Here is a 14,553-nt window from a genome sequence, read left to right on the forward strand (position 1 = left end):
GAATGTTGAATATTTAGAAGAGACAAACACATGAATTATTCCCAGTCAACGAGGAAGTTAAGTCCTCGCACGGCTGACAGTAGAAACCCTCTCGCTCTGTATTTGGGACGCAGCTTGAAAGAAAAGAGGACACGTTCAGGAAATCAGATCAGACTGTGATTTAAAGCTTTGGCAATAACACAGTTTACACCAGTAATGTCACATCAGTCATTCAACAGGTGATCACCAAATAAACATCCTTAACTGTTCAGGTAGCAAATGAAATGTGTTTGTAACTCCAGATACTGTCTTGCATGTCTTTGTGGTTGTAGCAGTTTCCTGTCTCTTTGTGGCCGTCTGTTTCTGGCCTTTTGGGGTTGCTTTGTGGGTTTTTTGTTCTCTTTGTGCTCGGTCTGTGCAGTCTATGGATGCATCCTGGTAACTGAGTTAGCATGTGTTAGCGATCCCAAAATGCTAATGCTGAAACTTTAAAGGGAAGAACGCAGTTGGTGATGTGCTGTCTTTCAAATACAGTCTGTGGGGCAGCAGTGGGACGAGGGCAGAGCGAGCTCGTTAACGGTTAGCTCGTTAACGGTTAGCTCGTTAACTGTTAGTTAGCTGGTTAACTGCAGTCTAGATGTGGAAGCTAAAGGCTTAACAAGAGCTCCACTGTTTATGACATCATCTTTTCGGGGGAGGGGTCATGTTAAGGAAGCAGCTGGTCTGCGTCGCTGTTCACGAATCCTGAATGATGGGAAATGGTTTCATGATTTAACTCCACAGTTCAGCAACATTAAAGCAAATCTCTGAATTTCCTTTAAACTGAAATCAAACTGTTTCAGATTTTGATCTCATCGATGCACGAATCTGATTGGAGGCTTCGTCCTCGGCTCATATTTTTCACACGTTCAGCTGAGTTTCATTGTTTTTGTTGCTGATCGTCTCTCAGCTGCATTTACATTCAGCTCTGTGGACCCACTGTGACTGACAGCTCCAAGCAGGACAGGGGGTGGGCTGAAGCTCACATCCCCGGCCTCTGATTGGCTGCTACAGCTGAGGGAAAATGCGCAGTGCGAGAGCGAGGGAAAAAAGAGAGAGGGAGACAGAGGAGGAGGAGGGAGAGCGAGCAAACAGTCCTCAACAGTTCAGAGTCTCAGCAGGGAGGAGGAAGAGAGGACGAAGAAGAGGCAAAAAGGAGGAGGAGTGAGCTCACCTGACCTGACAGAGGGATTCTCCTGCAGGAGGACATCAAGTGAAGGAGGAGGAGAAGAGTGGGAGTGAAGTTGGAGGATGAAGAGATCAACGGAGATGTGAGGAGGAGGAAGGAGGGATTCTCTTGCTCTTCTTCAGAGTGCAACAGGAGAAACTGTCCTCCCTTTCTTTCCTTTCTTCCTCCTCATCATTCTCTCCTTTTCCTCCACCTCCACCCTCCCTCCGTCCGTCCTCCGTCCGTTAGGTGCTGGAGGAAGCTGACGTCAGTTTTGGGGTGCTCTCTCTCTCTCTCCGTCTGCCTGTGTGGGTGTGCTCGCTCGCCCAGCCTCCCTGCTTTTCTTTTCTTTTCTTTTTTGGATGTGAGAGCGAGCCGCCGGTGCTGCTGATGCGCTTCCTCCGTCACGCAGCTTTATTTGCAGTCCAGGGATTCTCCTCCACCACCAGCAGCACCTCCACCGCTGCCGCCGCATCAGGAGACTCCGAATCCAGGAGGAGGCGGAGAAGCTCGGAGTTGTGGTTTGGGTGTTTTTCGTGTCACTGCCTATGAATTGTTGATGGATTAGACTGTAACACACACAGACAGCCTGGAGTGTGTGTGTGTGTTAATGAGATGGGAGCAGGAGGTGGATGTGCCGACTCGGACAGCAACTTTAAATATTAAAAACAAACAGCTTCAGAATTTTAAAGCCTGAAAAATCCAGAAAATTCCTCCAATTTTCAATTTTATGTATAAAAATGCTAAAAATCTTTTTTTTTTATATGAATTTGTAGAAAAGATCCTTGAAAATGTCAAATATTTGATTTCTGCAGCTAAAATAAAATTTCTGCTTTAATTTTATCGAAGCAACAAAATCACAAACCTGATTTTTTTTCAGCACAGATTCTAAAAATATCTGAGCGTGAATGTGACAACCACAGATTTATGCTTTTTTAACATGGCAGGAATTTGAAACTTTAATAAACTCATCTTTCTGATTTGGAGCGTATCTGAGTGGAACCTGCAGCTTTGTTGTAAATGCTGTTTTGAAGGCAGACGTGGATGCTGCAGCAGATCGAGTCCACAGGTTTTTATGTTTCTTGGCAGCGTCCTCGTGTTTCTGTGTTTTTGCCTCCAAACACCTGAGCGAGCAGCCAGCGGGATCATGAGCCTGATGAGGAGCTGCTGTGTTTTTATGCATAATGAATAGAGCCGGATCCATAATGCAGCAGGCTGAGCTCTGCTGAGGACACGATCAATCCAGCCCGAGTTAGTCCGCTCATCACGGGCCGTCTGTAGCCTCCCGTTTCTATTTTAAACATCCTCATTTCCTCTGCTCGTTCCTGTCTGCAGAAGTCGTTCCTGAACTCGCTTCTGTGCTTCCCTAAAGTCCATGTTTTGTGAAGGAACTCTGGACTGAAGCTGTCCACCGGGGAAACCGTCTGTGGCAGACCTGCAGATTTTTGAGTTGATGCAGAGTCTTTTTGTGGATGTTGGTTCAAAGAGTCTTTTGTAGTTGATCTAAAACAAAAACACGGACACGTTTGGTTTTCCAGCAGATTTTTGCACCTTCTGCCATTTTAAATCCATCCGGCTGGAACTCGTCTTTATCTTCAAGTTCTCCTAAACCCGACTCAAACCACCGAGATGATCGGCGTCAACAGCATCCACTCGACAGGCCGCATGCGCTCGCGGTCGCTGTGCTCGGTCCGGAGCGGGCGGGACTCGAGGGACAACGACCCGTTCAGGTATCCCAGAACCCCCCGCTCCCGCTCCCTCAAACCGTTGGCCTTCCCCGACCTGCTGGGCAAAACCCAGGACGGGCAGCAGCACCCGCAGAGCCGCAAGAAGAAGGTAGAACCTGGAGACATAAATGTGAAAATTTGTGTGAACTTAAAAGATTTTCTCTTTATTTTCTGTCTTCAGTTCATTAAAATGTGTTTTCAGACACTGTAACCACAGAGAGCACGCCCCTCAGCAGGCTTCCAGAAGCTGGCCAATCAGAAGAAAGTGTGCTGTTAGGAAATGTTTAGCCCCTCCCCCTTTAGAGGAGGAGCTAAACCAGCTGGTTTCAGACAGAGGATGAAGTGGGGGGCTGCACCGAGGCTCAGGATGAGACACAGAAGTGAGAATCAGGCAGCGCTGCTCAAGGAGGGTTCAGGAAATGGCCGAGGGAGGTTGATGCTCGCGGAAAAAGGCGTCCACACAGGAAGTGATTCACTGGTCGCAGGTCGCTCATCGTTTTGTTGCCACATGCTCACGTGTCAGTCAGCCATATCCTGCGCTGTCATTGGCAGTCGCTTCAGTTGCTCACTTCAAAGATGAGAAAAGTTGAACCCGCCCACTTCCTGTCACCAGCAGTTATGTTGCTGGTTGTTGGTTGAAGTTGCGGTCTCAGGTTGCTGCATTGCCTCCTGTGTGGACGGCCTGAAAACAGGTGTGCTGGCAGTGCCGGGTTGGACCCCCGACTGGCTGCTGTTTAACTTTCTGCCCTCGCCCTCCCTTCGCCGTCTGAGCTTTTTTTAATCAGAACTCTTGTTGGAGTTGACACGGGTTTTTCCGCCATCCGTCGGCTGTCTGGAGCTACGAGCTAAAATAAAAACCCCGCCCTTTTCCTGTCGTGTTTACTCAGTGGAGCCTTTGTTTCAGTCCTTTAAGGAGAAGACACCCCATCTTGGTTATTGGCCAGTTTATTATTTTGCAGCAGAAAAATGATGGCCAGAGCCATTAAATCCATTCAACCAATCAGCACCCAGCATTCAGGCCATGTGACCAGAGTGGTGGTTGAAATTCAGTGAATTTTGGCATCATTTTAGTCTGTACAGGTGAATGATTTGGATGAAAGTGAAGAGTTTATGATGCTATAAAGAGCAAATATTAAAATATCTGACCAAGCTTCACCGAGCAGCAGAGTAATCAGATTACTGTTTATCCTGAGAACACGCTAATGAGCTCTTCATGTCCTCTGTGTGTGTGTGTGTGTGTGTGTGTGTGTGTGTGTGTGTGTGTGTGTGTCTCTACAGACGCTGTACAGCTCCATCAAGAACGAGAAGCTGCAGTGGACCATGTGAGTTTCTGCTTCCTCCCTGCTGGTCTGACACACAACATGTACAAACATCTCCACTGTGTGTGTGTGTGTGTGTGTGTGTGTGTGTGTGTGTGTGTGTGTGCGCGCGCGCGCCTGCTGCCCTGACTCCCTTATTTAAGCCTCTGTTGCTGTGGTAACCATTCCCTGCTTCATTCCTGACTGTAATTACAGGTCAGCATCCCAACGCCCATGCTTGACTGTGGACACACACACACACACACACACACATAAACATATACATTTACTGGGTGTCTTGTATGCATGTAGCATCTGTCCGCCCTCGTGTTCAGCCTGTTCTTTTCCCTAAACTCTCCTCTTCTCTCTGATTGGACTAAACTAAACACTGAACAGGTCATTTTTACGACTGATGCACGAAAACGCCAGAAAACGAAAAATGGCGACGAGCACAGGAAACAGGAAGTGTCCTTCTGTCTGCCGTCAGGTCTTCGGTGAAAAGCTGAAACTGATTCGATGTTTTTGTTCAGAAGGTGTTTCAGCAGCGTTTGGTCTGCACTTGTGTTACAGTAATAAATAAGAACAACAGACACGTGAGGCTAAATTCATCAAACATTAAAATATACGAGAGAGCGATGAACCGAACAGCTGTAAATAACAGCTGTAAATAACCAACAATGAATCAGATCATTCAGGATCTAAATGAACAGATTAAATAAATGAGATCCGGTGGCAACAGGAGGTCAAACAAGCGACGAATTAAAGAAAATAAACGATTATTCAGCGTGAGAAACGGTGATGAAGGGTCTGAGTGAATCTGAAGTATTTCAGGAGAAATGACTCGAGACGTTAAACCAAACGATCAGCAAATGATCAAATCTGAATATGAGGACAAATCGAAGGAAGTAATGAGACGAGAACATGAAAGACTTAACGAGGTGATGATGCTGAGAGAAGACCAAAGTTTGAAATGACTGAAGGACACAGGCCGAGGTGATGAAGATTAAATCAATCAATAATTAATCAGTAAACATGAAACAAAGCATCCAATAATAATGATAAAAATGACCTCATGCGGTGAAGTATGAGGGGTTAGAGGTCAGTATTTCAGCTTGGCTGTTTCCAAGGAGACGTCGAGCTGTGGTCGTAACCTCTGCGACAGATTCTGTTCTTTAATGTTGGCCGTGACTCGAACCATGTGACCAGACCAACTTCACTCACCTGTTCACTCACCTGTACATTCTCTTTACTGTAACTGCACTTTGACCCCCTCCTCATGTAGTGATGAAGAGGAGCTGAGGAAGTCCATGTCAGAGCTGGCGGACGTTCGAACAGACTCCGCCTCCCACACCATGAAACGGCTCGGGAGTGGTGGAAATCCACTAGTGGGCGTGGCCCAGCAGGCTGACGGCGAGCTTTACAAGAGTGGCTTCCTGGTCCGCAAAGTCCACGCCGACCCTGACGGGAAGAGAAGTACGGCGCTCCGACTCCTTTCTTCTTCTTCAGTTTTCCTCTGCGATCCTCACGTTTGGTTGACCCCGCCTCTCGCCCGGCAGCGTGCGAGCTGTTGGTTGCTGATAATCTCGTTTATGTTGTTTGTTGCAGCGCCGCGGGGGAAGAGGGGGTGGAAGTCTTTCTACGCCATGCTGAAGGGTATGGTGCTCTACCTGCAGAAGGTAAACGTCTGCACTGCATTTCCCAGCATTTCACTCGTTTGTGTCCCGGGTCAGGCACACAGACAGGAAACGCAGCGAGCTGATTGGTCGTCCCATTCCCAGCCAGCAGATTTCAGTCTGACACATTTTTACAGAAACGCTCATTTTTCAGGGAAAGTGGAAGCAGATGAGGGATGATGGCAGGAGCTCAGCTCAGAGGAAACCGCCTTTAAATTATCTACATGTACAGCACAGACATTTGGACAGTAACAGTGACGTTTGTCTGTGTGCAGACTTGAATTTCAGGGGTTTAACTCAAGTGTCACATTAACTGCTGAGGAGGCAGAAGTAACTGGACAAGTTCAAGTAGAAAACATGTTTCACTGTCCAAATACTTATGGACTATCAGTCCTGGTTTCACGTCAGCATGAAAACTCACTTTCAGGCTTTGAGACATTTTTGTGTTTCTGCTCTTTTGTCACTCAAATATTCATGTTGTGATGAATACGATCTTTGTCACAATTAAAGCATCTTTCTTGTGGTAACGAGCGGTGCTGTGGTTGATGAGTTTGAGTTTTCGGTGAGCTGAGACTGAGCTGATCCACAGGATGAATATCGAGCTGAGAAGGAGCTGACGGAGGACGACGTGAAGAACGCCGTGTCCATCCATCACTCTCTGGCCATGAGGGCTGCCGATTACAGCAAGAGGCCCAACGTGTTCTACCTGAGGACCGCCGACTGGAGGGTCTTCCTGTTCCAGGCCCCGTAAGGACCTCTGTTTGTTTAAAATTAGGGACGTGGGGTGTAGGTGGGTTTCCAAGAGGCTTGCAGAGCCTAAAGGGAGGCTAAAGCTGAATCAGTGACACCATCTAAAAATGGAAGTATCTATTGTCTGAGCTCCGTTCATTCTGGACTTGCTCGTGAGCGCCCCCTATGAAACAGGAAGTTCAGCGTTCTCCTCTTTGTTGTTTTCCTGCAGGAATGCAGAGCAGATGCAGTCGTGGATCACGCGCATCAACGTGGTGGCGGCCATGTTTTCGGCTCCCCCGTTCCCGGCGGCGATCGGCTCCCAGAAGAAGTTCAGCCGTCCTCTGCTGCCGGGATCCAACACCAAACTGTCGCAGGTAAAAATCCGCCGCTGCCCGTTAACCACAGCCCGTTTGTATTAGAGACTCTAACCTCTGTCCCACCGTCTGCCCCGACAGGACGAGCAGGTCAAATCTCACGAGAACCGGTTCAGGGCAGTGTCCTCGGAGCTGGCCGACCTCACGGCCTCCACTCCCGACCGAAAGGTGAAAGGCCGCGAGCTGGAGGAGCAGAAATTCCGACAGGAGTACCTGGAGTTTGAGGTGAGGAGGTTTAAGAGAAACACTCGGAAGCAGGTACTCAGATCCTGAAGTGTACTAAAGTACAAGTACTTGTACTGCGTATACTGAGTACTTTTGCTCTGTGAACAAAAAATAAAATAAATAAATCTGCACTTAAAAACTGCCAAACTCAAAAATATTACAGTACAAAGTATTAAAAAAAGGTTCAATAAATAAAAGATGTTTATAAAATTATAAACAAAAGAATATATAAAAACTTGATGTGATGATAACAGAAAAAAAATTATTAAACAAATTAGTTGAAAACATGAAAAAATTAATACACATTTAAATCTGTGAAGGATCAACAACACCAAAATATGAGGTGATCCAGTAAAGAATTGATTATGTCACTAAATGTATGGAAGACATAAACTGCCTGAAAGTGAATATGACCCACCTTATTATGTTTTTGGCACATTTTTAAATATACCTGGATTTCCTTTATTTAATATCTTATAGATTTTTGATTGAGTCGTTTATGTGTTTTTGATTTTTGCGGTTTCGGTCCTCCGTACATTTGTGGACCCAAAAGATGTTCTGTAAGCAGAATAATCGGATCAGCGCGCGCTGCGGCGACGCTCGTGTGTTGTTTTTCCTCCGAATGTGAGGCAGTAACATGTAACTGCCGACAGCTCCTTCTGCCTCGCGTCTGCTCGTCTTCATCACAGAGTGTCACTGAATCAGTCTGTCGGGTGTCGAACAGGCTGCAGGAACACGCCGCTCAGATAAAGGAGCATGCCGCCGCTTTCACAGGTTTTATCCTGGTTGAGTTTAAATGAAACAGCAGAGTCGCGCCACAGAAACCGTCATTAATGGCAGACATTACAGCCGGTGTCGCTTTGTAAATTGTGTTGAGACGCTGGAGACCAAAGTGTTTAAGTCATGAGAGAAAGCAGGTGAGGCTCACCGATGTTCCTCATTGGATCCAGAACGGCGTTTTTCTTGCATCACTGACGTCTTTTTCTTCTTCTCTTGTCCAGAAAACCCGGTATGGTACGTACGCCATGCTGCTTCGAGCCAAGCTGTCGAGTGGCGACGAGGACCTGTCGGCTTTCGAGTCTCGGCTGTTTGATGACGGCGGCCTGCAGAGGGCGCACTCCAGCCCCTCGCTGCCTCAGGACGCCGCCAACAAGGAAAAGACCCGCGGGACCAAGACGTCAAAAAGCTTAAAGGTCACATCCTCCTCGTCCTCGACCTCCAAGACCGGCGGCAGCACCAGGGAAGCGAGCAAGAAGAAGAACGGCGGCGGGACAAGCCAGCGGCCGGAGCTGCAGGAACAGGCCAGCAAACAGGAAGAGGCGCCATAACAGGGCGAGAACGGGGTCATAAGAATCATGTAGCTGGAGACGGGCGCGGGGCATCATGAGTAGCAGGCTGACATCCTCCTTTAAACCTTTTCTGTTAACCTCAGTCACTTCCTGATCGGCTGAGGGGACTTTCCTCCGGCGCCGAGACGTCTGCGGGAGAGGAGACGCCGGTCAGGAATGAGGGTGGCCCGACGGACGAGTCGTCCGGGAAACACTAACGGTTCATCACTCAGCTGTCACTTTATTTCCATCAGCCTCAGCAGGAACAGACAGCTGGAGACTTTCAGAATAAAAGCTTTACTTCCTGTTGGGGCGCGAACGTGAGGAGCCTCCAGCTGCAGCGGGAACTTCTTATTTTTGTCCCTGACCTCCTGCTTCGCCGCCGCCGCTCTGCTTCTCCCATTAACCCACGGGGGAGCCGGTTGCCATGCCAACCGTATGTGACGGACATCGTGCGTGGGACTGTTTCCGTGGCAACCGAGCAAAGGGGATGAGAGGGGCGGGAGAGACAAACAACAAACAAACAAACAAACAAACAGAGCAAGGCCACACAGGAGCGCCGTACCTCCTTTTCCTCTGCACTTCACTGTGTGTGTGTGTGTGTGTGTGTGTGTGTGTGTGTGTGTGTGTGTGTGTGTGTGTGTGTGTGTGTGTGTACACTGTAATCACAGTAGTACTGCATCGATGTGTATTTACAACCTGAACATGCTGGATGGTTTTTCTCACTGACTTCTGGTGGAAACAAACAGGCTGTACGGAAGATCATTAGTGACCAAAAACTGCTGAGTGAACAAAATGAAACAGAAATTCGTTAGTTGAGTCTACAGGTTAAGTACGGAGCTAGATGTCATATTTATTGGTATTTTCTAAGTTTTTATTTGTTGCTGTTTGTACTGCTTTATGTAACTAAAAATTCCAGCTTGCTTTAAAATCCTCCAATGAAAACTCTCGACACACTTTTCCTTTATCACCAAAAATTTTTTTTTTTTATGACGCAAATGAAATTATGAGGAAAAAACTTTAAGTTTCCTAAATTTACATTTAGCAAAATATAAAATGTGTTTATTGGTGCGCGTGTGTGGAAAATATTTGTTTCTTTTTAGAGAAAGTTTGGTTTCACTCTGTGGTTTTGTCGTTAATGGGTTTCCGTAGGTTTCTGTCTGTGCTGGAAGCTGAATTTTGTTTGAGTCCGTCCTCTTTATCATCACCTTCCTCCAGATGACTGAGGATGGTTTTCTTCTTCGTGTAAATCTCATTTAAGATATTTGTAAAGCTCTTTGGACAAAACACAGGTGAAAGGTGGCTTCTGGAGATGAGGAGCTGTAAGTTTTAATCATGTAAATCTTTTCTTGTAATTGAAGCCCAGGAAAAACCACCTGACGGTTTTCTGTGCGCGCTGATCTTCAGCCTGCAGTTTCCTCTTTCAGCCACCTGGGGTCACCAGAGTGCCGTAAGCTTCCACCTCCACGTCCTTCACAAACACTGCTGGAGTTCACTGCTCTCCATGTGATAAAGCAGCAGCTTCTCTCATCTGAGATCTGCAGTCCTTGTAATTGTTGCAGCTCAGAGTTTATTCTGAAGATCTGAAACACGCCAAAAACTCAGAATCCAACAGTGGAAAGAAAGTCCTGAATCAGAGCGCTGATAGATGTGCGTCCAAACGGAGTGATTTAGTTTGTTTACATCCAGGTCCTGAGATTATTATAAAATTATATTCTATTTAATTAATGAACCCCCCCCTCAGCCCATTAAGACCCCAGGGTCCCCTAAAAACAGCATGTGATTGGGCTTTTTGGTAAAGTAATGATAAATGTGACCTTAAAATATTGAGAAATGCTCACCTGATCCTAATAAGTTAATAGGTGTATATGTCAGTAATGAAGCTGTATTAAGCACAGTAGCTTTCATTTTTGATGCTGCTCCTCACACTGAGTGAAAACCTGAACAGGTGGAGCTTCATGTCTCTGGCATGCATCCAGAAATAAAATGTAATGATGGGAAGTGGCCTCCAGGTGGCAGCAGAGGAACGCTGTTCTCCACCCCGGTGGTGTTTCAGAACACTTTTCCTGGACTCTGACTCTGGTGTGAACTCTTCGTATTCTGTCTGTGTCGGTCACTAAATGCTGGAAGCTGTGCAGCCCCAGACGACAGTCTGTGAGGGAAACTCGAAGCTGAAGGTTGGAAACTTTGGTGCTGTGGAAAAACAGGAAGCAGCAGAAATCCTGTGAAAAGTTCTCTGCTTGAAATATCGTAAGGAATCAATCCTCGTACAGGTGATTCCCGCCAAACGGGAAGCGCTGAGGGACAAACTCAGCTGCAGGGGGAACATTTCAAAGGTACTGAAGGGACCGCAGACCAAACTGAAATCACTGTGTGACCCGAAAATGAAGGAATTTTGTCCTTTTAACACGTTTCTGTGTGTTGGAAACAGGAAGAAATTTCAACATCACCGAGCAGGTGAATCTGTCCCTGCTCCACAGCCAGGACCAAGTTTTACTCCAACCATCCACATCCAGAGCACCCGGTACAAACCTGCATCCTCTCTGCTGTCCAGCAGGGTTGGATCGAAGCGCTCCCGTTGGACTCTTTCAGGACTGTTTGTAGCAGCAGCAGCGCCTCTTTCAGTGAAGCGGTCACTTTAAATGTAAAAGCTGTGATTGGTCCATATCAGGACCACAGACTGTATTAAAAAGATGGACACAGCCCAAACGTTAGGGTTTGGGGGGACTGAGTCACTTTTAGAGCCTCAAGTGGACTTTAGAGGAACTGCAGCTTCTGCCACATCATTATTCAGCTTGTTTGGGACCTCCCGTCTTCTTCTGGACCTTCTGGTGTCATCAGTGTGATTTCTGACCACAGTTCCTCTGGTACCTTTGAAATGACTTGTGCTGATTTCTGAGTGTGTGACCATCGCGGTGCAGGACTGAAGAACCAGAATCAGTTTTAAAATCCATCCTTCAGCTTCTTCTCTTCATCTGCACCATGAACACACTGACAGCTGCAGGAATCATTTTTCCATATTTGATGCAACATAATTGTTCTGGCCTCAGAGGTCTTTTGGATTAATGAAAGCATGAAGAGCTGCACGAGGAGGAGGGTGAACAAAGCCCTCAGGTCTTCTTTGGTTGAGGTTCAGGAAATTATTTTTGGTTCAGTGTAAATAAAACCGATGTGGACTTTAAAAGACTCCTTCCTGAACCTGGACCAGGAGCTGCACAGGTGCATGAAGGTGTGTGACGATGAATGCTGGACTGCAGGACTTTGGTCCGTGGATGCATTCCTGACGCGTTGCTGTGGGTCTTCGGCCGTGTGGCAAAGTCGATGCTTCTGCTCCGGTGGCTGGTTTTTCCCGTTTCTCCTCCCGCTGTGCCGGGTCCTATTTACTCCCTCACATATCCTGTAACACTTTGTGTATTTTCGCACTGTGCAATGTAAAGCAGCATAGGATGACTTTGTGTAAGCATCGCGGCCGCTTTCAGCTCTTTGTCTGTGTCCAAACCCTGTAAATAAATGTGTGTGTTAACCTCGAGAAGCCATATCGTAGTTGGGCTGGACGCCTAGCTAGCGCTCGCTGCGTTTTAGAGCACTTTGGTTTAGATACTTTAGAGTGACGCAGATGTTGAGCCTCCTCAGAGAGGCGGCATCAACAGGTTAATTTATTCTGCTCGTCTCCTCAAGGACGACAAACTAGTTCCTGTGAAAACTTGTTTTGTTTTTCGGCTTTGCTGCGGCCTGAATGTTCGCCGCCGGCTCGCCGATCGGTATCTGTACATACGCTGTCACTTCCTGTGAGGTTTGGTAGTAGTGAAACGCAAACATGTTTGTATCATCGCGGAGGCTTAGAGGCACAAATAAAGAGATTTTCAAAAGAAAACATCGATGTCTGAGTCTTTTTCCCCCAGAGAAACGTGAAACCTCACAGCCTCCGTCTGAGACCACCCGCCTGACGGGCAGAAATAACTCACAGCCCAAAATACTGAAAATATCCAGTGGACAGGAAGCCTTTTAAAGACTGAAAATAACCAAACATGCTTCTTCAGGAGAAATCACCTGTAAAGATCATGTTTCACAGGTTCTTTCAAACTTATGGAAGCCAATTTGTGCCAAAAGTCATAGGCCTGTTTCATGAACGTGCAAATCGAAACAGTCTGTGATCATTTTTCACTCATTTTGTTGATTTATTTTGAATAGGTTATGTCCAAGCTCCAATAACTGATAAGTTAAAGCTTTATTTTAATCCCTGGTTTAAAATAACTGTGTATCAGAACATCCTGTATGAAAGATGTGATTCCTGAATAATAGGAAGAATCTGACATCCTGGAGGGTTTTTTCTGTTTCTCCTCCAATTTGCATGTCAAAAGTATTGTTGGGTGTTAAAGTTGGGTTAAAAGTGCTTAGGCATAGAAAAAAAAGCACCTTTATGAATGTATGTGACCAGGTGAATGAGGCTTGTTTTGAGTGCTCAAATTGAGTAGAAAAGCATCATATGAGTACCAGTCCAGGCCATTCTAAACCTCTTTGCCTCATCCCACCACCAGGTGGCGATAGATGTGGTTGGAAAATGACTTCTGGTCCTCCTGAAGTTTTTGGTAAGTGGCCCTTGGTCCTGACCGCAGACAGCATAAAAGATCGGTACGGTGATGGCATGCGCTGCTTTCTGAAGCCTTGAGAACAGCGTTTTCACCATCGCCATCTTGGTTCCAAAAAAAAAGTGACAAGGAGGAGAGTGAGCCTAACTGTGAAACTGCATCCTCATAGGCTAACAACATGTCAATCCCAAGTCATTCCAATAGAACTGAAAGCAGAAATTATTGTTTGTTAGTAAATGATTAGAAATGTTGTAGAAAGTCAGGTCAGATCGTTAATATGCAGATTACAGATTTCGGACCCTTTCAGTGGTTTTCAGAAGCAGCACTGAGGCTGCGCTGTTAAAGGTCTACAACGATCCGCTGTTCTGCACTCATACTGATCTCAGTGCAGCTTTTCATACTGTTGGCCAAGTATGTCACTTATCTGGTATCTCTGGCTCTGTGTTCGACTGGTTTTCCTTGTATTAGCCTGGATGGCCATTCTCTGTTAGCATGAGCGTGTTCTCCTCTAACACTGCTTCTCTAACCTGTGGGGCTCCACAAGGTTCTGTCCTGGGTCCATTATCATTTTTTTTCTGCATCCTTCGACGCATCTTTTAAGTCTCACCGGTTGGACACGCTGTCCATCCTAGTCCGGATCGGTGAGCGGCTCTCCAACAGTTACCTGATTTCAATTCTAGACTGAGACCATGATTATAGTGATTAGAGCTCCTCCTGAACTACATCCAAAAACCAGTCCGCTCTGGTTTCTTTGTTTGCCTGTGAAGTCGTGTTTTTGAAATCTTGGTGTAATGTTTGATTCCTCTCTGCTCTGACTGGCACGTAAAATCCTGTTTCTGCCATTTAAGGTACAGTGTTAGATGTTTGTAGATTGTAGTCAACTCAGTTCTATTTAATTACCCCCCCCCCCAATTAAAGTGCATAAACCTAGCTATGGTGGCCATTGCAGCACAAACATCTCTGGCTGCCATTCATCTGTAGTGAGTGTTGGCTGTCAGTGTGGTTCATCTCAGCTGGGTGACCACATCTATTCACTCTGCAGGAGGCTGTGAAACTTTGTGAAAGGAGTGCACTGCGAGTCGATGAGTCAGAAGCTCAGTCCTGTCTGATGATACTGACCTGAGTTCAGTTCAGTTCAGTTTTATTTATATAGCACCAAATCACAACAACAGTTGCCTCAAGGCGCTTAGGAAGTGTAGCACCTTTGTACACTGTGTTTATCTGAAGTGGAGAGTAAATAACATGGAGGATTTCAGGATGCTAATGCTATGATCATATATGCTAATGATATACAGCCTCTTTCTCATGGTTAGCACTGTTGCCTCACAGAAAGAAGGTCCTGGCTTCAAATCCACCTTTCTGGGTGGAGTTTGCATGTGCTGATCAGCTGTTGAGTTGTAAATGTGAAACAACAGATTTAT

At 46.4% G+C, this 14,553-nt stretch overlaps 1 protein-coding gene across 2 annotated transcripts in view; it reads left to right on the plus strand.

Annotated features, from left to right (window-relative positions):
* Positions 1-12,396, plus strand: part of LOC115793687 (PH and SEC7 domain-containing protein 1-like) — a 55,529-nt gene extending 43,133 nt beyond the window's left edge. For both annotated transcript variants that reach the window (XM_030748785.1, XM_030748784.1), the window contains 7 exons: positions 4,192-4,235; positions 5,494-5,684; positions 5,817-5,887; positions 6,474-6,631; positions 6,846-6,990; positions 7,072-7,215; positions 8,217-12,396. In XM_030748785.1, coding sequence (XP_030604645.1) covers positions 4,192-4,235; positions 5,494-5,684; positions 5,817-5,887; positions 6,474-6,631; positions 6,846-6,990; positions 7,072-7,215; positions 8,217-8,543 — 1,080 coding nt within the window. In that variant the 3' untranslated portion in view covers positions 8,544-12,396. The remainder of the gene's footprint in view (positions 1-4,191; positions 4,236-5,493; positions 5,685-5,816; positions 5,888-6,473; positions 6,632-6,845; positions 6,991-7,071; positions 7,216-8,216) is intronic.
* The last annotated feature ends 2,157 nt before the right edge of the window (positions 12,397-14,553 follow it).

Source organism: Archocentrus centrarchus, chromosome 15 (assembly GCF_007364275.1).
Source record: "Archocentrus centrarchus isolate MPI-CPG fArcCen1 chromosome 15, fArcCen1, whole genome shotgun sequence".
Taxonomy (NCBI): domain Eukaryota; kingdom Metazoa; phylum Chordata; class Actinopteri; order Cichliformes; family Cichlidae; genus Archocentrus; species Archocentrus centrarchus.